General features: G+C 43.8%; 1 protein-coding gene across 2 annotated transcripts in view; it reads right to left on the reverse strand.

The window, feature by feature from the left end:
* The window catches only part of TARBP2 (TARBP2 subunit of RISC loading complex), a 50,001-nt gene that overhangs the window by 5,362 nt on the left and 20,073 nt on the right, over positions 1 to 24,566 (reverse strand). For both annotated transcript variants that reach the window (XM_068267177.1, XM_068267178.1), the window contains exons 4-7: positions 20,183 to 20,272; positions 17,738 to 17,810; positions 17,485 to 17,602; positions 14,948 to 15,075 (exon numbers count right to left, since the gene is read on the reverse strand). In XM_068267177.1, coding sequence (XP_068123278.1) covers positions 14,948 to 15,075; positions 17,485 to 17,602; positions 17,738 to 17,810; positions 20,183 to 20,272 — 409 coding nt within the window. The remainder of the gene's footprint in view (positions 1 to 14,947; positions 15,076 to 17,484; positions 17,603 to 17,737; positions 17,811 to 20,182; positions 20,273 to 24,566) is intronic.

Here is a 24,566-nt window from a genome sequence, read left to right on the forward strand (position 1 = left end):
CAAGGCCCACCAACAGTGCATGTTTTGTGGAAATCCACAGAGGTGGTTAATCAGCTCTGCTGCAACACTAAGTACCTCACCTGTGTATGTTTGTGGTTTCCTGCAAAACATGTACTGTTGGTGTTACTTGAGGACAGGGTTGGGGAGCTCTGCTCTAAAGCATTGAAAAGATTGCATCGGTTACGGTCACCTTAAATCAGCATCAGAAAACTGAATAGGGAAGATTAAACGAGCCTGCCCCCTGGTTTTCTAGAAACCTCTGATCACAGGCCGCAGGAGGACAGCTCGCTAGTGAGACTTGTTGAGGTAAGATGGAACAAAGCTGTGTAAACACGGTAGATCAGTGTTGCTTGATTGTTGGAGTCACCCGGTACAGACACTTCTTGGCTACAGGTAGCATGGGCAGCATGGTGGCATAGTGGTTAGCGCTCTCGCCTTGCAGCGCTGGGTCCCCGGTTCGAATCCCAGCCAGGTCAACATCTGCAAGGTGTTTGCATGTTCTCACCGTGTCTGCGTGGGTTTCCCCTGGGCACTCTGGTTTCTTCCCACATCCCAAAAAATCCCACATCCCAAAAAATAAGAGAATTGGCTTACCCCCTAAAATTTGCCCTAGACTACAATACATACACTACATAATATAAACACAGGACTACGGTAAGGATTAGATTGTGAGCCCCTCTGAAGGACAGTTAGTAATAAGACAATATACTCTGTACAGTGCTGCGTAATAGGTCGGCGCTATATAAAAGGAAAGTGGAAAACCGCTCTGAAAAATGCTGGATCAGAGCAGTTTTCCAAGCATTTTTGTTACAGTAGCTGTTCAATTACAGCTGTACTGTAACAAAATATAAAACCGCTGTACAGAAATGCTCCAAAAACACAAGGCACATTTAGAAAATCGCTCGGTACTTATCCGTTAGCCGGGCGCATCCTCTAGGTGGCGACAAAACTCCACCAGAGTTACATCTTTCCCTACTATCCATGTCGGCCTGGAGGGGGAATAGTAATTAGCGCCACCTGCCGGATGCGCCGGCTAACGGATAAGTACCAATCGCTCCAAACATGCTTAGACTCGCTCTGAAAAACCGCTTCAAAAACACTAGCGTTTGCGGATACACTAGCAGTTTTTGGTGTGCGCTAGCCCTCACTCATTTTCAATTACATGAACTAAATCCAGTGACTGGCAGAAAACTGATACCCCCCTCCCCCATCTGTCACACTGATGCTGGGTACACAGTACACACAATGAGATTTTATGGTCGATTTACTGTCAGATCGATTTCCAACATGTCCAATTTGCTTTCCAGACAATTTCATAGTAAGGTTAATGGAATCGATCGGAAAGCAAATCGGACATGTTGGAAATAATTGATCTGACAGTAAATCGACCCAAAAAAACTCAGTGAGTACTTAGCATGAGAAATGTGCTTGATATGCACAGAAAAACAAATAACCAAGCTTTATCAGTTTGGCATTCATGCATACAAAACATTATCAAAGCAAAGAGAATTTAACAAACAAAAGTGAAATTTGCTCCTCACACTTAAGCTGGCCACTAACGGTCCAATTTCTAGTGAAAAATCGTTCGACGCGATCAGAAATTCTGATCGGATTGTTTGTAAATAATCTCCATTGGTGGACACAATCGATTATGAACGAGTGAAAAAAATGTCGCCCGAATGAATTTTCGTCGAACGAAAAATTGGATTTTCTTGGTGGTCGTGATAGATAGGAAGCAATGATTGGTTAGTTGATGGTTTAGTGAACGATTTTTCGTCCGATAAGAATTTCTGATCGCTCGAACGATTTTCTCGATAGAAATTGGACCGTTAGTGGCCAGCTTTAGCAACAGTAATGGTTTATCATAAGCAATTATTTGCATATTTCAGAAATGAAAAGGATTTCTGGCATATAGTAGCACTGACGTTATCTGCTTTATCACCACATGCTCAGCTTATATTGCTGAACCCCACGCACTTTGAGAAAGCCCCGAGGGCGGGGCGAAACTTGTCAGTGGGCGGGCTAGGTGGACCACGTGAGCGCTCACTATCCCGGGACGCCGGGCAGCACCACGATCCTCCGTAAGCTATGCGGAAAGGAAGAGCGGAGCAGCCAGCCACATCAGCGCAAGTGAGGTGACGCTCATGTAGCGTCGGGCGAGTGCACCAGTGTGAGCCCTGAGTTTAACGCCCTTGGAAAAGGACTGAGCAGATGGCAGCAAGGTCATGAGTAACAGCAGCATATGTAGACACACTGCTTGTATAGTTTTGAAGCCCCTGTAATGGACGGAAGTCTGAGGGATTACAATCAGCCTGGAACTGTGCTATTGTCCAATGTTTGGAAATGAAGTAAGGGAATGCTGTGGAGATTGGAAGTGACTTGCCTGCTATACCTCCATTAACAAGTTTCAGTATACCTCAACAATACATAAGGGGAATGCAATAAGATGTAATATGGACTATTCCAGTGACCCTATTAGGAAGCTTTTGAGTGATAGTGCACTATCAAGCTGTGTGTGAGTGAGGAGGCCTCAGGGTGTGCCCCAGGTGGAGGGCCCACAAATGTCCAAATATGATTGGGGGATCGATTGATTTGCATAGGCTGCAGCTGGGTGATCAATCAGGTTAGTATACCTTCATGAGGACAGTGGGTGAAAAATGATACAAGCTCATGTGGTCCAGATTGGTTTTAGGATTTTAAAATGATGTGAATCTCGTTTTGTAATGTTATCGCTGCCTAAGATTAAAGTATTATAAGCACGAGTAGACACTTTTTGGTTCTTGGTTTATGGATGAATATTATTCTGGGTACCTGAGTCTCTCCCAATACTGGGTGGTGCATAAATTATAAACACATGGCCGCCGAATTTTTGTAAGCAATTAAAAAAACCTTGTTAGAACTTACCGGTAGCGGTATTTCAACGAATCCTCCAGGATGGCTGCTACAAGAGAGGAAGCCTGCTCCGCCCACCAAAGGAAACACCTCTAAATTAAACAATTAGGCAATCCCATAAATCCTCCCCTGCCTTCACCCCCTCAGTTATTATAGAGTACCACGTAAAAGGATCCACCAGGAAAACAAAAACATAGTTATATTAATAATCAATAACCCCCCAAATAGGGAGGGAACTAAGGTAGCCATCCTGGAGGATTCGTTGAAATACCGCTACCGGTAAGTTCTAACAAGGTTTTAACAACTCATCCTCCAGGATGGCTGCTACAAGAGAGACCAACGAGAAGTTTAGTAGGGTTACCTTAGGGAGGGATGACGTTTTGTAGAACTTTTCTCCCAAATGACAAGTCTTGACTTGACAACAGATCGACTCTATAGTGCTTCACAAAAGTCTGATGACTAGACCAGGTCGCTGCCTTACATATTTGCTCTAAGGAAGCCACTGACCTTTCCGCCCAAGATGTGGCAAGGGATCTAGTGGAATGTGCATTTACAGCCTGAGGGATGGATTGTCCTGCACTGGTATAGGCTAAAGTAATAATCTCCCTAATCCATCTTGCAATAGTATTCTTTGAGACCTGCAATCCTTTCCTTGATCCTGCAAAGGCTACAAAAAGGTGATTTGACCTTCTGAAAGATTTTGATGTTTCCAGGTAAGAAAGAAGAATTCTCCTAACATCTAGTTTGTTAAATTTTGCCTCTTTCTGATTAGCGGGTGAATCACAAAAAGAGGGAATAATAATATCTTGCGATCTGTGAAACAGAGAAGAAACTTTAGGTAGATAAGTGGGATCTGTTTTGAAGACTATCCTATCTGGGAATACAGTCATATATGGGTCTTTCATTGAAAGGGCTTGAATGTCCCCAACCCTACGTGCCGACGTTATAGCCACCAAGAAAGCGGTTTTCAAAGTTAGCCATTTTAATGAAATTGAGTCGAGTGGTTCAAAAGGAGAATCCGTTAAAGGGGAACTGAAGAGAGAGGTATATGGAGGCTGTCATGTTTATTTCCTTTTAATCAATACCAGTTGCCTGGCAGCCCTGCTGGTCTATTTCTCTGCAGTAGTATCTGATTAAAACCAGAAACAAGCATGCAGCTAGTCTTGTCAGATCAGACTTATAAGTCTGAACCACTGAAACACCTGATCTGCTGCATGCTTGTTCAGGGGCTATAGCTAATAGTATTAGAGGCAGAGGATCAGCAGGGCTGCCAGGCAACTGGTATGGTCTAAAAGGAAATAAACATGACAGCCTCCATATACCTCTTACTTCAGTTCCCCTTTAAACAATTCAAAATTAAACTCAGGTCCCAGGGAGGTATAAGCTTTGAAGGGATTGGCTTTGATCTGGATACTGCTTTCAAAAAAAATCAATAACTGCCTGTTCCTTGGCTAGTTTAAAATTAAGAAAAAAGGATAGAGCCGCAACCTGGACTCTTAGGGTACTAGTGGCAAGACCTAAATCCACACCATCCTGCAAAAAATCTAAAATAGGTAAAGTTGTCTCTTATGTTCTTTTTCTTTTTCCAAGAAGCAAACACTCTCCAAACTTTACAATAAATTTTTCTTGTAGTCAATTTACGGCAATTGACTAAAGTAGAAATGACTCTTTCCGAGAATCCTCTTAACTTCAGGGACTACCGCTCAAGAGCCAGGCCGCTAGGGCAAACATCTGGGGGTTCGGGTGCAAAAAATTTTCTTGACTCAAAAGGTTCATCCTGGGAGGTAAAAATAAGGGTCCCTGTAGGGACAGCTGAAGTATTTTTGAAAACCATGCCCGTTTTGGGCCAAATGGGGGGCCACAAAAATTACTAGAGCTGATTCTTGCTCTATTTTCTTCAATGCTCTCGCTATTAAGTTGAAGGGGGAAAAGCAATAGAAGCCCTTTGGCCACGGTATCGCTAGAGCATCCAGATGTGACAGGCTGGATGAGGGATGCAGGGAAAAGAAAGTTTTGACTTTAGCATTTTGTGGTGATGCAAACAGATCCACAACCGGTTGACCCCAATGAGTTATCAACTGGTTGAAATCTTCTTCGTTGAGAGACCATTCCGCCTCTTCAACTGACTGTCTGCTTGGTTGATCTGCTAAAATATTTAGCGAGCCTTTTATATGCACCGCCGAGATCGTTTGAGATTTTCTTCCGCTATCTGAAGAATTTGGAGCGCCAAGTCCCTCAGATCCTTTTATCTCGTTCCGCCCTGTTTTTGAATGTATGATACGGTTTCATATTGTCGGACAATATGTTTACATGGCAGTCTCGTATGGCTGGGAGAAACTCGAGCAGTGACAATTTTACTGCAAGAAGTTCCCTGAAATTTGAAGATCTCCCTCGAATCTCTGGGGACCATTGTCCCTGTGCCTGTAAATGCTCTAAGTGAGCTCCCCAGCCCCATAGACTGGCATCGTATAGATTCTCTTCAAGACTGGGAGATTCCAGAGGCGACCCTGGTTGAGGTTTGCTACTTCCTCCCACCATACCTCCTATGGTGGGAGGAAGTAGCAAACCTCAACCAGGGTCCCTAGATGAGATCACAGAGGGTGGGAGTACACAAAATTGATCTAGACTCTCCTTGGACTTGTCCCAGACAGTCAGGAACCATTCTTGAAGAATGCGGGAATGAAACTGTGCCCAGACAATTCCCGGAATTATTGAAGTCATTAAGCCCAACAATGATAGAGTCTCCCTCAGGGATACTCTTACTTGGGATCTGAAATCTCGTACTCTGAGAATTAGATTTAATGGTTTGTCCTCTGGCAACAAAAACCTCTCCTCTATCGAATCCACCCAAAATCCCAGAAACTTTGCCTTCTGAGTTGGGACTAACATTGATTTGTCATAGTTTACCAGCCAACCCAGCTGGGACAGGTAATGTATAGTCAAATCTATGTGAAGCAGAAGAGTGTGAGTAGAGTCTGCTATCATCAACAAATCGTCCAGATATGGTATTATATGAATTTTCTGCAGATGCAAAAAAGATGTCACCTCTGCCATTATCTTTGTGAAAATGCGGGGCGCGGACGAGATCCCGAAAGGAAGGGCCCGATATTGGAAGTGGTGAACTGTATCCCCCACTCGTATCGCAAATCTCAGGAACCGCTGATATGCCGGGTGTATCGGCACATGTAAATATGCGTCCTGAATGTCCAGCGTCGCCATAAAGGCCCCCCTTGGGATTAAATTTTTTATTGTGAAAATGTTTTCTATGCGGAATTTCTTTTCCTGAATGAATGGGTTCAACTGTTTGAGGTTTAGGATCATCCTGTATTTGCCCGAAGGTTTCTTGATCATGAAAACTCTGGAGTAAAAACACCCTTTGTATTGGGTAGCTGGAACCCAGGTAATCACATTTTCTTGTATTAGAGAGGTTATTGATTCTAACAGGGCGGATGCTTTCTCCTGGTCCCAGGATAGACCTGTGAGTACAAAGTTATGGGGGGGGGGGGGGGGGGGGGGACGGGAGGAGAATTCGATTTTGTACCCCGATTTCAGGAGGTCCAAAATGAATGGGTTCGCGGTGACATTTGTCCACATATGGCTGAACCGTTGAAGTCTCCCCCTGACCTTTCATTTGTTTCGCTTTTCCTTTCAAAAATATTTTCTAACCCTTTTCCAAACCAAAAGGTCACCGTGAAATTTCCTAGCACATAATTTCTGTTTAGAAACTAGATCGCCTTCCCAGGTATTTAACCATAAGGCCCGCCTTGCTGTATTGATCAGGGCCAAAGCCCTGGTCGCAGACTTTAGAGATTCAGTAGCTGCATCAGCCATGAACGCTACTGATCATACAATTACCGGAAATGATTCCAGAATAGTAGCCTGAGGCGTACCACCACCAGGTGCTTATTAGGCCCTGCCGGCCATTTGTTTAAATTACGGGATAAGCCTTTTTGCAAATTGCCTTTTGCCCGGAAAACTTTTTTACAAAAGACAAATCAGTATTTTTAGAATATAGTGACAAAGCAGCATCCAGTTTGGGGCATTTATTTTGAATAGACTCTTACGCAGTGTCCCCCAGGATTGAACTCAGGTTTCTTTGCACTGCTGTCAGAGACACATAGTCAGAGACACATACCTCTGAGCTATCTCCTTCTCTTCTTTTTCCTCTTTAAAGGGGAATCTACGCTTAAAGGATCTGGGAATATAAAACCTTTTCTCCGGGTCTTCCTATTGAAACAGAATAAGTTTTTTGAATAGCCGGGTGCACAGGAAAAGCTTCTACCTTCTGAACACCCTGCATAAATATCATCTCTAACAGAAGACGAAGTTGCTGGCGCAGCCAGCCCCTCCGCCTTATATACCGCCGCATTGAACAAATACTTAGAAAATCTAGAGGATGCTCCTCAGATTTCTTCTAAGTCTGACTCGGGCTCACTCCTCTCCTCACCCTCCTCAAGAGAGTCCTCCCTAAGGACAAAATTGCCAAATCCTGAGCACAAGAACTTGACTGGACCCCAGAGGGTTAGCTGGTATCTCAGTAGGAGGAGGCGGGGGAGCAGTCCATTGAGCCGGGGAGGACACAACCGATCTAAAGGTTTTAAAAGTGAACGAAAAACTCTTTCCGCACAGACTCCATAAAGTTCAGCATAAATACAGTGGGGTCTGGAGGTTTTAGGGGTAGAAGATGACTTTAAGCATTTATCAAAATGTGACCTAGTCCAATATTTTGGCAACTTAGTATCACACTGTCTGCAGCGCCTGGCCTTGTCAAAAGCCTTTGAAGTTTGGCTAAAGTCCTCAGGCCACGCAGGGACAGTCTGCAAAATATAACAAAAATACATTTTCTTCAGAGAACTGTGATTACCCATATGTATTATCGTAATATAGGCTAACAGGCATTCCCCAGCATATACACAAGAAAAACAGGTGATTTTTTTTACAAATTTCTCGTGGACAGAGTGAGCCAAATGCCTTACTAAAAGAGGCTCCATCTGTCCACCTCTCACCTGTCCTGATGTTTGTGCGGTGACAGTCTGAGATCCGCTAGGCTCAGAGGGTAAGGCGTCTGACTGCTCCATGCCTTCCCTCTGTTCCGCCTGCCGCTGGGATGCAAATGGCGGAGGAACGCCGCATACGCTTCCGCTTTAAGCGGAAGTGCGTCATCATGCTGACGCTTCCATTCGAATCTGGAGTATTGCGCTCTCTCCCGCGCGCATGTCCGCACTCCAAACGGCTAATCCAACAGTACGCTGGCTCCCGGGCTCACTCTTCCTCCTCTGCCACGGATACAGCCAGCCTAGATACTCCATCCGGGCCGCCGCCGCTCCGAGATGCATAAGATCCCTCTGCAGCCACCCAGAGCGGGGAGAGCTCCACACGCAGTCCCATCCATGGAGAAGGAGGCCAAGATCGTGGGAGACAGGTATAGTCCTGCCTCATAAGGTGCTTCTCCCTCAGTGTGGGAAACACACTAGAACTGAGGAGGTGAAGGCAGGGGAGGATTTATGGGATTGCCTAATTGTTTAATTTAGAGGTGTTTCCTTTGGTGGGCGGAGCAGGCTTCCTCTCTTGTAGCAGCCATCCTGGAGGAGGAGTTGTTAAAATTATATTGCTCAAGGTCCGTACACACGCCGGACTTTAGGCAACGACGGGTCCGTCGTTGCCTCCCGCTGGGTGGGCGTGCCAGCGACAGTCCGGCGTGTGTACGCTCTGTCGTCAGACTGATACGGCTGTTTCTGAGCGATCCGCCCGGCGGATCGCTCAGAAACAGCCGTATCAGTCTGACGACAGAGCGTACACATGCCGGACTGTCGCTGGCACGCCCACCCAGCGGGAGGCAACAACGGACCCGTCGTTGCCTAAAGTCCGGCGTGTGTACGGACCTTAAGGTTTACTTCCGGGTGACATTAAACCTGCGGTTAGCTACACCTGCTTGCGTAATGCTGGCAGGTCTGTGCAGGCCCAAAATAAGCGAACATCTCAATTCATGTCTATGACGCCAATGTGGATACGCTTAGCACAAAACCTCTTGACAGAACAGCAGGTATGTGGGCAGAGGTCCATAGAGATGAATGAATATAATGTGACTGTAAATACACAAGTTCAACCACAAATAAATGTGCAAAGGCCAACCAGTTGACAGTTAACCAACCAGCAGTTCCAATTTTAATTAACTCCAGCGCATTCATGGTTCTTGTTACGTGGACATTTGAAGAGAAGGCCTTTTGTGTCAGGCCCCAAGTCCACAGAGCAGAACCATAAAGGTGCAGACTTCAGCAAGATAAGAGCCTTAGGGTGCGTACACATATCCAATTTTGATTGGCCAATTTTACCACTTCCTTGTAGTACGAGAGCCCACCTACACAATCTGTTTAAAGTATACAATATCTGTTGGCCCTCCTATGACATGCAAATGGTAAAACTGGCCAATCAAAATAGGAAGTGTGTACACACCTTTATACTGCTGTTTCAGTGTTTTCCAATCACTGCAATAGAGCAAATAGTGAGCGACCATCACTGGAAAGGTTATCAACAAGACTCATTTGTTTTTCCAGCAATACCCCCCATGAACATGGCTTTTCTTCCAATCCCTCAGTTTATAAGCAAGTGCCCAAGTTACCCATCTCCATTCTCCTTTCTTAAGGCGGCCATACACTAATAGATGGTCATCAGTTTTCAATAGATTTCAGCATATGTCCAGGACCCTTATGTCCACCCTGCCTAATCTTTTTCATCACAGGGGTGCATTACAGGACTATGGTCAAAATGTGCCTTTTGGCAAGTAAAAAATAAATAAAAAAAAAAAAAAAAAAAAAAAAAGTACTAGAGAAGGATTTTTAAGCAAGTTTTACTTTCAATGTAGAAAAACAAAAGAAAAATATTAGCACCAACTAAAATAAGTAGAACAGGAATATATCAATATACCCATCGGGACAATTTGCTGGAGTTCCAGCAGAGGTCACTGTTGCTTAGTGCTAATGAATGGAATAAATACAATACATTCACATCTTATACCTTTGGATGTCCTTTCAATATATGTGATCAAACAGTATTGTATATGCCAACATGGCCTGGGGGTTTAACCTTAGGCATGCTGAACCCAGTTAAATAAGGGTATTGAGAGTGGGGGTATTGATAAGACCATGCGTGAATCTGAGTGGCTTATTTTTCACTAGATATCGCATATGGTCATTTTTACCCCTTCAATATTTGTGGAAGCCATTTTTATCTCAGTATACTATAGATGGAAATTTTAGATGGTAAAATATGGTAAATTTTAAGGTTTTTTTAATATGAGGACTGAAGTGACTGAAACATAGAAGGAGTCTGAAGCATAGAAGGGAACCAGTTAGGATCCATTTGGAACTTCACTGTTCACTAATGGTTGTTAAACGAAGGCCTAGAGAAGTGAGAGTCACCTTTCAAAAACACATTACCAGTAATTTTAATGTGTAATTATAAAGAGCCAACAATTGCTGGCGTGTCCCATTAAGATCTCCTGCATCTAACAATAAATGTAGCCACCCACCTGAACATATATGATCTGCAGCGATTGTCCTTACCATCAATCGGCAATGGACAGCTCGCAGGGGAGGTCCCAGGCAGAAAGGGACACAAGTGTATACAGCTGGGAACTCAGTCTGCTCTGCATCAGATCATGTGAGATATGGCTAATACTTTTTTCCCCACAAGTGTGCAGGCAATGGTCTTTCATTTTTCCTAGTGTGGACACAGCACCTGGATCCCCACCACTCTTACATCACTGCTCCCTCTAGCATCCACAGTTAGTGGGATATATCTATTGCTATTCGGTGTTCTAAGCACTCCAGCCAATATATGGTAATAAATAAATAAATAATGGAAATAATACCCATTGTTACGTTTTTGAAACAGGAGTGAGTAAAAAGGACACACAGGAGAAAAAAATGTATTCATTACAGTAATGGAAAAAAATAAAGTTTTGCATACTGCTGTATGTGCACAGGCTGAGATTTCTCAATCAGCATGTTCTTTGTGACACTCATAACAGCCATAATAAAGTGTCCCTTAGCCTACACCTCCAATGCACGGTATTCCACTGCCTTTCAAAAACGTGCATGCGTTCTGTACACAATGACATCACCATGCAGGTACTGGGGGACGCCCAGGAAACAGATGCAGGTACTGGGGGACGCCCAGGAAACAGAGGGAGCTTTTTTCATAAGTAATGCCTAGTACACACTAGCAATTTTGATGGATCAATCATTGGTCAATTTTACCACCTCCATGTAGTATGACCATTTACCTATATAATCTGCATAGAATTGAAAATCTGTTTGGCCCTCATACTACATGGAGGTGGTAAAATTGACCAATGATTGATCCATCAAAATTGCTAGTGTGTACTAGGCTTAAGAGTCACAAGGGATGGCGATTTAGACACAGTAAAGCTACAATCAATCTTTATCCAACTACATCAATACACACTTTTGGAAATAAACGGTCGTCAGTCATGACGTATCCGCATTTTTTATCGATATTGGTTGTTCCTCGTTTTAATTATAGTTTGTGAAAGTTTTAAACACAATTATCTGACAAGTGATCATTTCGGAGCAGTTTCAAACAACTATAGTCTAAAGTGATTATGTAGCTTTAGGCTGCTCACATGCGGCCCAACTCAGTTACTATATGGGGCTTATCCACTCACTTTGGATGCGAGTGGCACACGGTGGCGTAGTGGTTAGCTCTCTCGCCTTGCAGCGCTGGGTCCCCGGTTCGAATCCCAGCCAGGGCACTATCTGCAAAGAGTTTGTATGTTCTCTCCGTGTCTGCGTGGGTTTCCTCCGGGCACTCCGGTTTCCTCCCACATTCCAAAAACATACGGATAAGTTAATTGGCTCCCCCTAAACAATTGGCCCTAGACTACAGTACTTACACTACATAATATAGACATATGGCAATGGTAGGGATTAGATTGTGAGCTCCTTTGAGGGACAGTTAGTGACAAGATATATATACACTGTACAGCGCTGCGTAATATGTCGGCGCTATATAAATACTAAATAATAATAATAATAATAATAATAATAATAATATGGAGTTTGACAGCAATAAAACTTGGCAGAAGTTCTAGCCCCGCTTTGCCCTGTCCAAAACTCACCAAAATGTTTTGGATGGCTATAGAGTTTGGAGGATATGTCCGATCTACTTACCTGGGGCTTCCTCCAGCCTCGGGCAGGGGATATGCCCCTCGCTGCAGCTCTGGTGTCCCCTCCGTTGGAAATGCCGACCTCACCAGGTTGGGATCTTCTGCACCTGTGCAATCGCATGGCCGCACACACTTGGCATGGGGTGTTCTACACAGGTGCAGAAGTACTGTGTGTATGCAGAACACTCCAGGCCACATGAGCGCGATCGCGAGCGGTGCGCTTGCGTGGAAGATCCTGGCAAGGTTGGCATCTGCAATGGAGGGGTTCCCGGGACACTGGATACTTTAAGATTTGAAAATCAATGTGTAACTACATAGTCTAATGCTCTGTGAAATGAAGATGAGTTATAGAGAGCAGCTGGCATTAACATGAAGGATGACTGTCTGCTTCTGCTGCATTCATCAGCTGCAATAAAACAATGTGAAAACCTGTAGGCTTGTTGCGTTGGTGAATAAAATGAACTGTCAGATGCTTAGCAGACACTTTACAAAGCACTGCGGTAATAAGAGAGACTGTACAGTACAAACTCATCAGAAGAGTGCAAGAGATGGCATCTATCTATCTATCTATCTATCTATCTATCTATCTATCGCAAGGTAATTTTTCACATTTAAAGAAGAAAAAAAAAAATTTAACTTTCAAACTAAATTGCTTGCTTAATAAAGTCAATAAATAACATGCCGAGCTGAGAAACCTGTAATTACCTAGTTCCAGGTCTTATTAAGTGCAATGGTCTTCAACCTACAGGTTATTATTTAACAGTATACAGGTATCTAGTTACTACTCCACATCTGTCAAATATTGGCCATCTCAGATTTTCTAGTGGAAAATCAAATGAGAAGACTGTTGCTGGTGTCCTTTGTGTGGCAGAAGTTTAAGAGCGCTATAGACCTGGGCTTGACAAACCAACTTATCACAATGGCTTCAATTCACAAAGGGTTGCTTGATAAAACAAAAACAAAAAATCAGGTCAGTAAAGAATTTATATTTTAGTCTTTTCCAAATTCAAAGATTTTCACAGGTTGGCAATTTACCGAAAAATGTTGCTTCCTATTGGATCTCACTTATGTCCAGCCCACCAGTGCACCTGATCAAATGGGTGAGAAGCAGGAGTTTGGGGGCTCTTCCTATCAGGGCTTTGGAGTCGGAGTCGTGGAGTCGGGGCAATTTTGGGTGCCTGGAGTCGGGAAAAAATGCACCGACTCCTAATGAATTTAAACTGTAATTAAAATAGAAAATATGATAAAATGTTCTATTTCTCAGAAAATAGTCATCATAAATAATTTATATATACAGTAATAGCTGTGCTTAGTCCACAAAAATGAAATAAAAATCAAAATTAGTTACTTGTGATGCTTCAATAAAGCAGTCCCCGTATTTTTAAAGTCAGATATACACATCTGATTGTGACTGTATATATGATGTGTACACAGGAATCTCTTATATAAACTAAATAACATCTATGCTGTAAGAATAAAGCCTGATGTGTAGCTGTGTCACTAATAGAGATGGTCAATAAGATGGAAATAATTCTGCGTTGATTCCGATTTATGCAAATGTACTTTGCTCATGAAATCAAATCATTTGATACATTGTTAAAATTTGGTTTGGTGACTACGAATTATATGGTACCTGAGAAGGATGAAAAGAAAAAAGTGTTATTACATACCTGGGGCTTCCTCCAGCCCCCTTCAGGCTAATCAGTCCCTCGCTGTCCTCCACCACCACCCGGATCTTCTGCTATGAGTCCTGGTAATTGAGACAGTCAGCGCAGTCCGGCCGCATGCCGCTTCCACAGCCAGGAGCGTTCTGCACCTGCGCAATAGTGCTGCACAGGTGTAGTATGCTCCCGGCGGCGGAGTGTATGCATGCGCACTACGCCAGACTGGCTCATGTACCTGGACTCATAGCAGAAGATGCAGGTGGCGGAGGACAGCAAGGGACTGATTAGCCTGAAGGGGGCTGAAGTAAGCCCCAGGTACGTAAACTTTTCATCTGTCTCAGGTTTACTTTGTTACACAGTAGTACTATACTCTACATATGCACTCTCCACAGAGCTGCAGGGAATCCACTGAGAATGTTGTGCACATTGAACACAGAGGTGTTGTCTATCACCCATAAACCTGGTTCAGATTGTACATGAAGAATGTGTAATAGAAAAAGTATCTCCTTATTCCCCTGCAGAGTACCTGCACATCACCCTTACATGTACCCACAGTTACATTGCCTAGGGCCTCATAGATGTTCTTTGTTCTGGTCTGTACCTTTTACAAGTACTTTTACCAAGGACTAGTTTTAGTCTATGACTAAAGGGAATAAATATGGCAGTCTCCATATCCTTCTCACTTCAGTTGTCTTTTAAAATTCCTATGCGTTGGCAGTTAAGAGACAAATTTCATGTTACATACTTTTAATAAACAAGATTGTAATATGCAAATTAGAGGAGTCGGAGTCGTGGAGTCGGAGGAATCCTAAACTGAGGAGTCGGAGTCGGTGGATTTTTGTACCGACTCCACAGCCCTGCTTCCTATTGGCTCACTGCAGTCTTTCAATGCCAATGCACGCTATTTACCAGTTACCAAGATATCAGACCTGGAGATACAGTAAATACCGAACATCTCATTTGGCTTTACCGCATGCTCTAATCTTTGTGAATGGACATTAGTAAACTGACGTGTTTAGGTAGTTGACATTTCACAAAATGTTCGGTAAAACCAGCTGTTTTTAGCATTACCGCACGTGTTAATGCTTTGTGAACTGAAGCCAATGCTAGATAAGCTGGGCCTACTTGCTCAGGTAGGGTAACCTTAACAGTGCAGAAACCTATACAGTTGTGAACATAACTGGAGTAAATTGCTAGTCGTTACCATAGAAAACTGATCTTCTTCAGGCTCTGGCTCTCCACTCTCCCGATGCTCTGTGGGAACTCTATGGATCTGGAGAAGCATTTTAGCCGCTGCATTTCTCTTTGCCAGCTTCTTGGATGTACCACTGCCTGGAGACATAACAGGATTAGGATAATGGGAATAAAGGTCCTTACAACTGCTAGATAAAAATTGGTACACACAAACTAGCAACGTCGCTCAGACATTTCCCAGCAAAAGGAAACAAAAAGTTTAAACCGACGTTGTCCACACACAGATATTCCAAACCCATGGAAGTAGAAAGCGACATTTCGAATGACGTGTGCACGCCGACCGCACAAACCTGCCCAATAGTCGTCCACTGATCGGGCAGAATACCCTATATTGGTCGCTCGTCCTTTTTGCTACTTTTTACAGTGATTACCGTCCAAAATATGAAATCAGTTTTTTAGGGGGGATGATTTATCTAACATGTGTTCAAGGCTTTAGCATCATCTCACAGCAGACTCTAGCGCTCAATTCACCACTCAATGGAGGTTTGGTTTGTTTGCTATATTTAAAGAACTCAGCACCAGCATCCTTCTATTTCTTTACAAAACTCCAACTTATGCTAGGTACACACCATACAATTGTCTGGCAGATGTACCTGCCAGGTCGATTTCCAACATGTCCAATCTGAATTTTGATCGAGTTTTCAATCAGTTTTTAATTTTTTTATATTGGGAAATCGGAAATTTGAAGAAAAAGAAAAAAAATAATCAATCGATATTCAGAACGGACAGGCCTCTAGTACAAAGTATATTATCCTGTCATTTAACTGTCCCTCAGAGGGGCTCACAATCTAATCCCTACCATAGTCATGTCTATATATGTATCGTGTAGTGTATGCATCGTAGTCTAGGGCCAATTTACGCAGGTTTTCAGGGTGTGGAAGGAAACCAGAGTGCCCAGAGGAAACCCATGTGGTCACACTCACTTTTACACCATTTGTGGCTAGCAATAAACAGTAGCTACACAGCTTGCAGTCTTGCCTTATAGTGCTAGAGTCCCAGTAAAGAGATCATCTGCATGTAGTGTGTGCGGTCTCCCTGTGTTTGTGAGGGTTTCCTCCAGGTACTCTAGTGTCCTCCCACATCTCAAACTAGTAGTAGATTAATTAGTTTCCCAAAACAATAGTGACAAACTATTCAGTGTACTCCAGTGTTCTCCCCAGATTTTTTTTCCTGCTGGGTGGCATGAAATAGTAGCCGGGTGGAACGCCACAGGGGAATGCAAGGCCAGCGCAATTATGCTTACAGCATTGGAGGAAGAGGAGGAGGCGAGCCGATGACAGCCGGGTGGAGCACCCAGCCAAAAGAGCCTGGGGAGAACACTGTACTCTAAAGTGCTGTGGAAAATGTCAGCATTAGGAAGTTGACAGCCAGAATCAACAGCGCAAAATGGAAAAACAATGTTTTACTAGTTATTATGGTAGCCCCGACTTCCAGTCAGCAGGGCTTAGTTTATAGGAGGCTAACATAGAGCCAATCTATCTTATAGAAAGTGTACCTGGGTCTAGCAGGCAATAGCTGATTCAACTAAAAACTACAGAAATTGTAGGAAATGCATACAAAAAAAAAATAAAAAAATAAAAATCAAGGTTCGTACACACTAGATTAATCTTGACTGATGCGACCACTTAAGACCTCTCCTACTCCATCACGTGACACCTATTTTCCTTTTGCTCCCCTTCATAGTAACAAAATGTGTCGCTAGCCTACAGGCTAGTAACAGGTCTGTACAGCATCAGAACCCAAACCATCACTTAAGGGATCGATTCCTGATCTCTGCCGGGCATCAGTAATCGCATGTGTACCTAGCTTTGCCGTTATTGTTTAAGCCACCTCATATAATAATTATATCAAAGACACCTGTAAGTAGGTACCCAAGTACGCAGTGCATTTAAAGAGAACCCGAGGTGGGGTTCTGAGAATGTAATCCCCATACAGAGACTGGGTCTGCCTATAGAGCCCAGCCTCTGTTGCTAGTCAGATTCCCCCTAAGCCCCCCCTGCGCTCAGCGAGACTCCATTAATCACAGCCGCGCTGTCGACACACAGTGTGTCACAGCAGGCTGTGTTTACCTCTCTAATGCCAGTCTCGCCGCTCCCCCGCCTCCTGCATCGCTCCGGTCCCCGCCCACGTCCCTTCCCTCGCTGCTGGTTGGAGGGAAGGGACGCGGGTGGGGACCGGAGCGATGCAGGAGGCGGGGGAAAACGGAGACTGACAGAGAGGTAACTATAGCCCGCACAGCGCGGCTGTGATTAATGGGGTCTCGCTGAGCGCAGGTGGGGGGGGGCACTTAGGGGGAATCTGACTAGCAACAGAGGCTGGGCTCTATAGGCAGACCCAGCCTCTGTATGGGGATTTCGTTGTTAGAACCCCACCTCGGGTTCTCTTTAAAAAATACTGGAGGCTAAATTATACAGATCTTAAACACACCCCTAAATCAAGTGGCCATCATTTTTGCTGAGCTAATGTAAAATGCTAGCCTTATCATACCAATTTCTAGGAATCGCTCCACCCGGCAGGTCATAGTGAATTCTTTCCGATGTGCAGGCCCAGACTCCTGTGTGACTGTGTATTCCGGGAGTCTCCACCCCTTCTGCACCACAAGCTCCTGATAAGGAAATGAACAGCAGGGCAACACATCAGGCTAATGCTTCCACTTATCACAACCAAACAGCTCATTAGAAGAATGAGAAAAAACGAGAGTGAGGAAGGATAACATTAAAGTGAGAACAGGACAATATACCTGCAGCGCCCCCACAGGATTACACTCTGACTGTTGTGCGGTCAGAGGAGGCTTCATGTCGATTGTGTGATTTCTGGAGAAAAAAAAAAAAAAAAAAAAGTAAAAAAATTCAATGAAAGTTTTTAAATGTGAGCTAGAATAAGTTGGGCTTGTATCTTAAAGGATACCAGAGGCCAAGTCATTTGTACAAATGAAGGAAGCAGGTATGTATGGGCAGCAGTCCTCATGCCCTTCCACTCCTTCCGTTCTCCTCTATCCCCCTCCGTTTTTTCGTAAGGAGTGCCAGTTTGGGCAGGTCACACACTACTGGCCCGTGTCCTCATTTGCTCTCCCGTGGGCACGGTGCTCTGTGCATAACACTATGAATCCTTAACAGGAGAGCAGTAGGCAGCCCAAATGTCTACCGTGCGTACAAATTGCTTAGCTTTGGGTATCCATTAAGGCTGGGGAGGGGGGGGGGGGGGGGGGAGGGGGTGAGAAAGAGTAAAAATGTGCTTTCACATACATCTACTCAGGTGACTGACAGATCAGAATAGTTCTGTACATTTAGGATTGAAACACTGTCACTGCACATTAAAGGGAACCTTAACTGAATGGGGGGTATAGAGTTTTACTTACCTGGGGCTATTACCAGCCCCCTGCAGCAGTCCTGTGCCCTCGGCGCCGCTCTGGAATCCTCTGGTCCCCCGCTGTCACTTAGTTTCGTTTTTGACGACTCACCAGTCGCCGGCCGTCATGCGCATTATTGGACGCATTCACCAATGCAATTAGCGCTATTGCAGACCGCAACGCGTACAAAAATACGCGTTGCCGCATATCTACGCGTGCGGTCCGCAATAGCGCTAATTGCATTGGTGAACGCGTCCAATAATACGCATGGCGGCCGGCGACTGGTGAGTCGTCAAAAACGAAACTAAGTGACAGCGGAGGACCAGAGGATTCCAGAGCGGCGCCGAGGGCACAGGACTGCTGCAGGGGGCTGGCAATAGCCCCAGGTAAGTAAAACTCTATACCCCCCATTCAGTTAAGGTTCCCTTTAATGTGCAGTGACTTTAAGCTGTGTGAATTATTTGGGATGGACTTCGTTTTGCAACAGTGTAGTCAAAGTTTATTAACAGAGTCACTTGCTTTCCTTTAAAAGAATCAGAGGAGGTGTAAGATTACTGTTGCAGTTAGGGCCAGTGCACACCAAAAACCGCTAGCGGATCCACAAACACTAGCGATTCTTTAAGTGTTTTTTCAGAGTGATTCTGGGCATGTTTGGAGCAAATTTCCAAACATGCCTAGCGTTTTTGTGTAGCAGGTTTTATATTTTGTTACAATAAAGCTGTAACTGAACAGCTTCTGTAACAAAAACACTTGTAAAACCGCTCTGATCTAGAGTTTTTCAGAGCAGTTTTCCACTTTCCTATACTTTACATTGAAGCAGAATTGCCTCAGAAATCAGCAAAACTGCTGCAGGACCAGAGTTTGCGTTTGGGGGGGGGGGGAACCGCACCACTCTGGTGTGCACCATCCCATTCGCTTTCATTAGTCAAGCGGTTTTTCCCCTGCAAGCGGTTCAAAAAACAAAAATGCTCAGAACCGCTCTTGGGGCTTGATTCACAAAGCGGTGCTAACCTACTTAGCACATCTAAAGTCTTTAGACGTGCTAACCAGGGTGCTAAGTAGGTTAGCACCGGATTTCTCAATCAGATCGCGTGCTAACTTTGTGCGTGTAAAGTTTTACGCGCGCAAAGTCCTATGCGCGCTAAGTCCCATAGGCTTTAATGGGCACTTCGCGCGGAGCACCCTGTGCAGTACGCGCGTACAGTTTTACGCGCGAAAAGCTGGTTTAGACGTGCTAAGGAGGTTTTCACAGGCGTGCTAACAGTTAGCACCGCTTTGTGAATCAAGCCCTCGGTGTGCACCAGACCTCAGGTTGTTTCCAACAATACAAGCAGGAAGTCTTCAAGGCCGCCATTATTATACTACAAATTAAAGTCCCTATTTGACAGACCAGCAGGTGGAGCTATACGCAAATGTCTGATTTCATTAATGATGGTTCATATTTTCCCCGATTCAAAAAATAAATACTTTGAGACATCTATTCTCAAGTACTAATCCTAATTTAAAAAAATGGAGAAAAAAGGAAAAAAAAAAAAAAAACCCACCCTACATTTTCATTGAAATCCCCAGCTTGTTTGTATTATTTTATATAAGCTTAAGCACTTTAGCCATACAGTGTAGCATAAAGTACATAAATAAATGATGATACTTCACAGCGTCTGAACTATGCTTAAAATTTGCATAAACGGGCTATATTTAGCATATAAGCCTGATTACACTTCATGTAACAAGCTTTCTGCTTGAGGAATGTCACAGAGGCAGAAGAATAAATATCAGATGCTGCATTCAATCTACATAATCCGGCATTTCTCTGGTAAACATTATTTTAAGGTTTACCTGGTGGGTGGAGGAGATGGAGATGTGTCGGTTGTTATTTTCAAATCATTTATTTTCAAATCATCCAGTACTTCGACTGTAAACACTGCACTATAGAGGAGAGAGATGGACTGTTACACCAGCATACATATTACAAGAGTGTCCCTGTAGACCTTTACCTTCATTTCACTGTCCTGCTATAATGCACACATACATAAACATGCAGATACCTTTATAAACAAGTGCATCCCCCATATAAACCTTTAAAGTGTACCAGAGATGGTACACTGGCCATTATTTATACTTACCTGGGGCTTCCTCCAGCCCCACTGCTGAGTACCGGGGCTTCCCTCGTCGTCGTCCTCAGATCCCAAGTTCTGATGACAAGACTCCCGGTAATCCGGCCAGTCATCGCCTTGTGCGCATGCACGGCTCAGCTGCGCGCGCGCCCCCGAACTTCAGGGGATAGGAGCGCGACAAGGGGTGCGCGCGCAGCTGAGCCACGGCTGCCCGGATTACTGGGAGTTATAGCGGCAGTACGGAGGTGCTGAGGACGACGGCAAGGGAGGCCCCGATGCTCATGGGGCTTGAGGAAGTCCCAGGTAAGTTTAACTAAGGGCTAGGAAACCATCTCTGGTTTCCTTTAGAATGGAACCTGAAGGGAGTAAAATTATTTAAAATAAACACATGACGTAGCTGCAAATGAATATTACATACTTACCTCACCGTCAGTTCCTCTCAGAAGCTCACCATATTCTTCTTACAGTGATCCCTTCCAATCCTGACAATATTTTGTCGGAACGGAAATATACCAGTTGCTGTCAGTTATATATCAGCAGCTGTCAGTTACAACTGAATGTGCAAGGTGATGTACATGTTTCCCTATGACTCAAGTGGGCAATATTACAGTTTAACAGTGTGCTGACCAGGAAGCGGTTATGGGGTAATGGCCCTTTTCAAAATGGAGGACAGAGAATTCCATTGATCACAGACAAAATGGGACATAGACGAGGAGAAAGATTGAGGAGTAGACTGCACAGAAGGTAGGTATGACCTGTGTATGGTTATTTTGACTTTTTATTTTCAGGTCAAGTTCTCGTGAAGTAGAATCCCTTACCTCACAATGTAGCATTATGGTCAATGAGATGAAAAGAATTCTGAACTGATGCAGGATTATGCAAATTTATAGAGATTGAAAATGAACCAACTGAATATCTCCTCGGCAGGATTTAATAAGTCTATTTTAAATCTGCATAAATTGGTATACAAAATCTGCATAATCCAGCATCAATTCGGAATCTCTAATGCTGGGTACACAGTATGCGTCAAGCAGATTATTTCCAACATGTCCGATCAGCTCCCAGTGACGTTAACTATTTTGGGTAGTTAGCATTGGAAAATTGGTCCCATTATCGGTCAGGAGCAGTTTGGACGTGTACACACCATGCAAACTCCTGTCAGATTACCCGTCATTAGGAAAATAAATTGCATCATGTGTACCCAGCATTATATCCTTGCCATGTCCTTGATCCCGTACCCAGCAATCACATACTCTCTGCTCCAGCCGCCATGGATTAGATCACCCTTCCCAGCTTTCACCATGTGGCAAACACACATGATAGGCTGAGATAGGCAATGAGATGCAACAAATTCATGTTTGCATTCAAATATATTGCAAAATGTATGTAGATTGGACAAATCAGAATCACTTAGGCCTAGTGCACACGAGAGCGGTTCTGCTGCGGTTTGCGATCCGCTTGCGGGTGCGGATCCGCTTGGGTAATGTATTTCAATGGGCTGGTGCACACCAGGGCGGGAGGCGTTTTGCAGAAACGCATACTCCCGGGCTGCTGCAGATTTTGGATTGCGGATGCGTTTCTGCCTTAATGTTAAGTATAGGAAAAACGCAAACCACTCTGAAAAACGGCACTTCAGAGCGGTTTGCCAGGCGGTTTTTGTTACAGTAGCTATTCAGTAACAGCTTTACTGTAACAATATATGAAAACTACTACACCAAAACCGCTTCCCAAAACCGCAAAATGCTAGCTGAAACGCTACAGAAAAAGAAGAAAAAGCGTTTCAAAATCTGCTAGCATTTTGCGGATCTGCTAGCGTTTTTTGGTGTGCACCAGGCCTCACTGTTGAATATGCATGTCTCGATTTCAATTTTCAACAATTTGCATGCAAGTCAAAATGATTTGGATCCAAATATTTTTAACGAGAAGCACCTACATGATTACAATGAGGTCTCAACAAAGTGGGACGACAAGCCAGGAAAATATGTGTAATGCTTTAACCAGTTAGCAGCCAATTTATTTAGAGGCTTGCAGGTGCTCCAGGCCAATTTATTTTAGCACATTTTTCTTTCTTTGTTAGATTTCCTAGCTTGTAATTAGTACTGCTGTAATGTGTATTTATGGCCACTTGCAGTGTGAGACAATAATAAAGGACTTATGCCTTCAGGTTCTATATTTTCTGAGCAGGCAGAAATCAAAGCATGCAAAGATAATTACAGCACAACCAGTTCTGCTGACTGAGGTCAAAAGCAGTGCACTTATCTCAAACGAGATAACTCTAGTGAAGCTGCTAATGGGGGAAATGCACCTGAAGGAACATCTTACAAGGAATTTGTTTAATTAGCAACAGGTTACTAAGATAATTGGCTATAGAAACAGCATCCCAGGGTCACACTTAGCAGAATCGTATGAGTGTTCCACTATGTTCTATGGGGATCAGATGATACTGCTAAGTGTGACCCTGGCCTAAATATGAGGAGGGGGTAAACCACTCTGAAAAACTTGCAAAGGCAAATGGTGCAAACATTGTCAATGTATGCAAAGGAAGAGGCCCACAGCATACCTGTAGCAGTGTACGAATAGGGAAACGCTGCGCTCATGCCTGCGCAGTACCATGGAGCTTCTCATGCAGAGGAAAAAGCAGTGCATGCACGTCTCCTAGGTACTGCGCGGGATGCACTTTGCACCTGTCATCCATGGAAAACACCTGGCACATTATCAAATGAAAAATATGACAAAAAGAGACCCCAGACTGTTGGACAGCTGAAATGTTAGATTACAACAAAATGAAAGCAATTCACTTTTAAAAACTATAGCAATTGATTTCCTCAAGTTTCCAAAAAATTACAGAGTAATATCAAAAGAAGAGGTGGCACAAGCCTGTGGTAAACAAGCCCCTTTCCCAAGTGTACCTAATGTGTCCATGGCATTAAATCCGGAAAATAAAATGACTAACCCCCCCCCCCCCCCCCCCCCAAAAAAAAAAGTCTCAGTGTGTGCATTGTCTGTCTAATTGCATAGTTTTTATTAACATTGTATACCTTCTTTTGGAAATGGGGATTAGAAACAGACATGTAAATATGAAATGAGTGTCTGATATAATAATGTATACATGTATACCAAGTTGGCATTTAAGTAACCTGCTCACTTTGATCCGTTTTCCCTCTAAGCCAAAGAGTAGCAATACAATACAAATGGAAGCCAACTGCCAACTGTTTGAGCCCAAGATAAATGATGTAACAGTACATACCTTGTTCCTATAAGCCAGTCTTGGTCAGAAGGTGCCTACCTATACAAAGGATTTCCTCCTCAGGATAAAACTGCACTCAGCATGCACAGGCCTTGCAGTTTGCCTTGCACCTGCTGTTAGACTATCACGAGACTGCGCTGTGAAATAAACAGCAGGATATATGCTCCAAACCAGAACACCACATGAGGGAGAAGTGCTGCCTTGCTGGTGGAGGCTCTGAGTCTGCCAAAAATTCTGCCTGTATTTTAAGGCCAAAAACACTTAATGGATACATAATTATGCAGAACATTCCAAGACAACTTGTAGGTGGAAAACTGAAAGGACTGCAGAATCTGTTTTTTTTTTTTATATAATAACTAATAGATGTATGCCTGCTAGGCAATGCACAGGTTGCAGGATAAGTTACAGTGGGGGAGATTAGTAGAAACATGAGTATGGTGGATTAGTTTGATTTGCAAAGTAATACAATCAAGAAAATTGATTGAATTTAAAAGATCTGGAAAAAAAAAATTAAAAAAAAAAATTAGTGTTTTGGAAAAGCATCCGCCCCCTCCCCCCCCCCCCTTTGTGGGGCAGCCCTCTCTTGGACGGTTTGTTGTGGCTCAATATGCTTTCCATTTTACTAGTTATGTGAAATGTGAAGGTAATTGGTTGCACCAGGACTTTTAGGGGCTTCATGGTAACGGGGAAGTGAAATAAGAAAAAAAAATTACCCCCTATCTAATCTTATATGAGGGATCTGCACAAAATACTCCTGCACATTAAAAGTACAAAGCCAAAGGGGATGAATTGGGAGGAGGCGGGTTGGGGGATACTTTTACAAGGCACCATCAGCAGCATATGGCAACCTTGGGGCAGG

This window comes from Hyperolius riggenbachi, chromosome 2, assembly GCF_040937935.1.
Source record: "Hyperolius riggenbachi isolate aHypRig1 chromosome 2, aHypRig1.pri, whole genome shotgun sequence".
NCBI classification, from domain to species: domain Eukaryota; kingdom Metazoa; phylum Chordata; class Amphibia; order Anura; family Hyperoliidae; genus Hyperolius; species Hyperolius riggenbachi.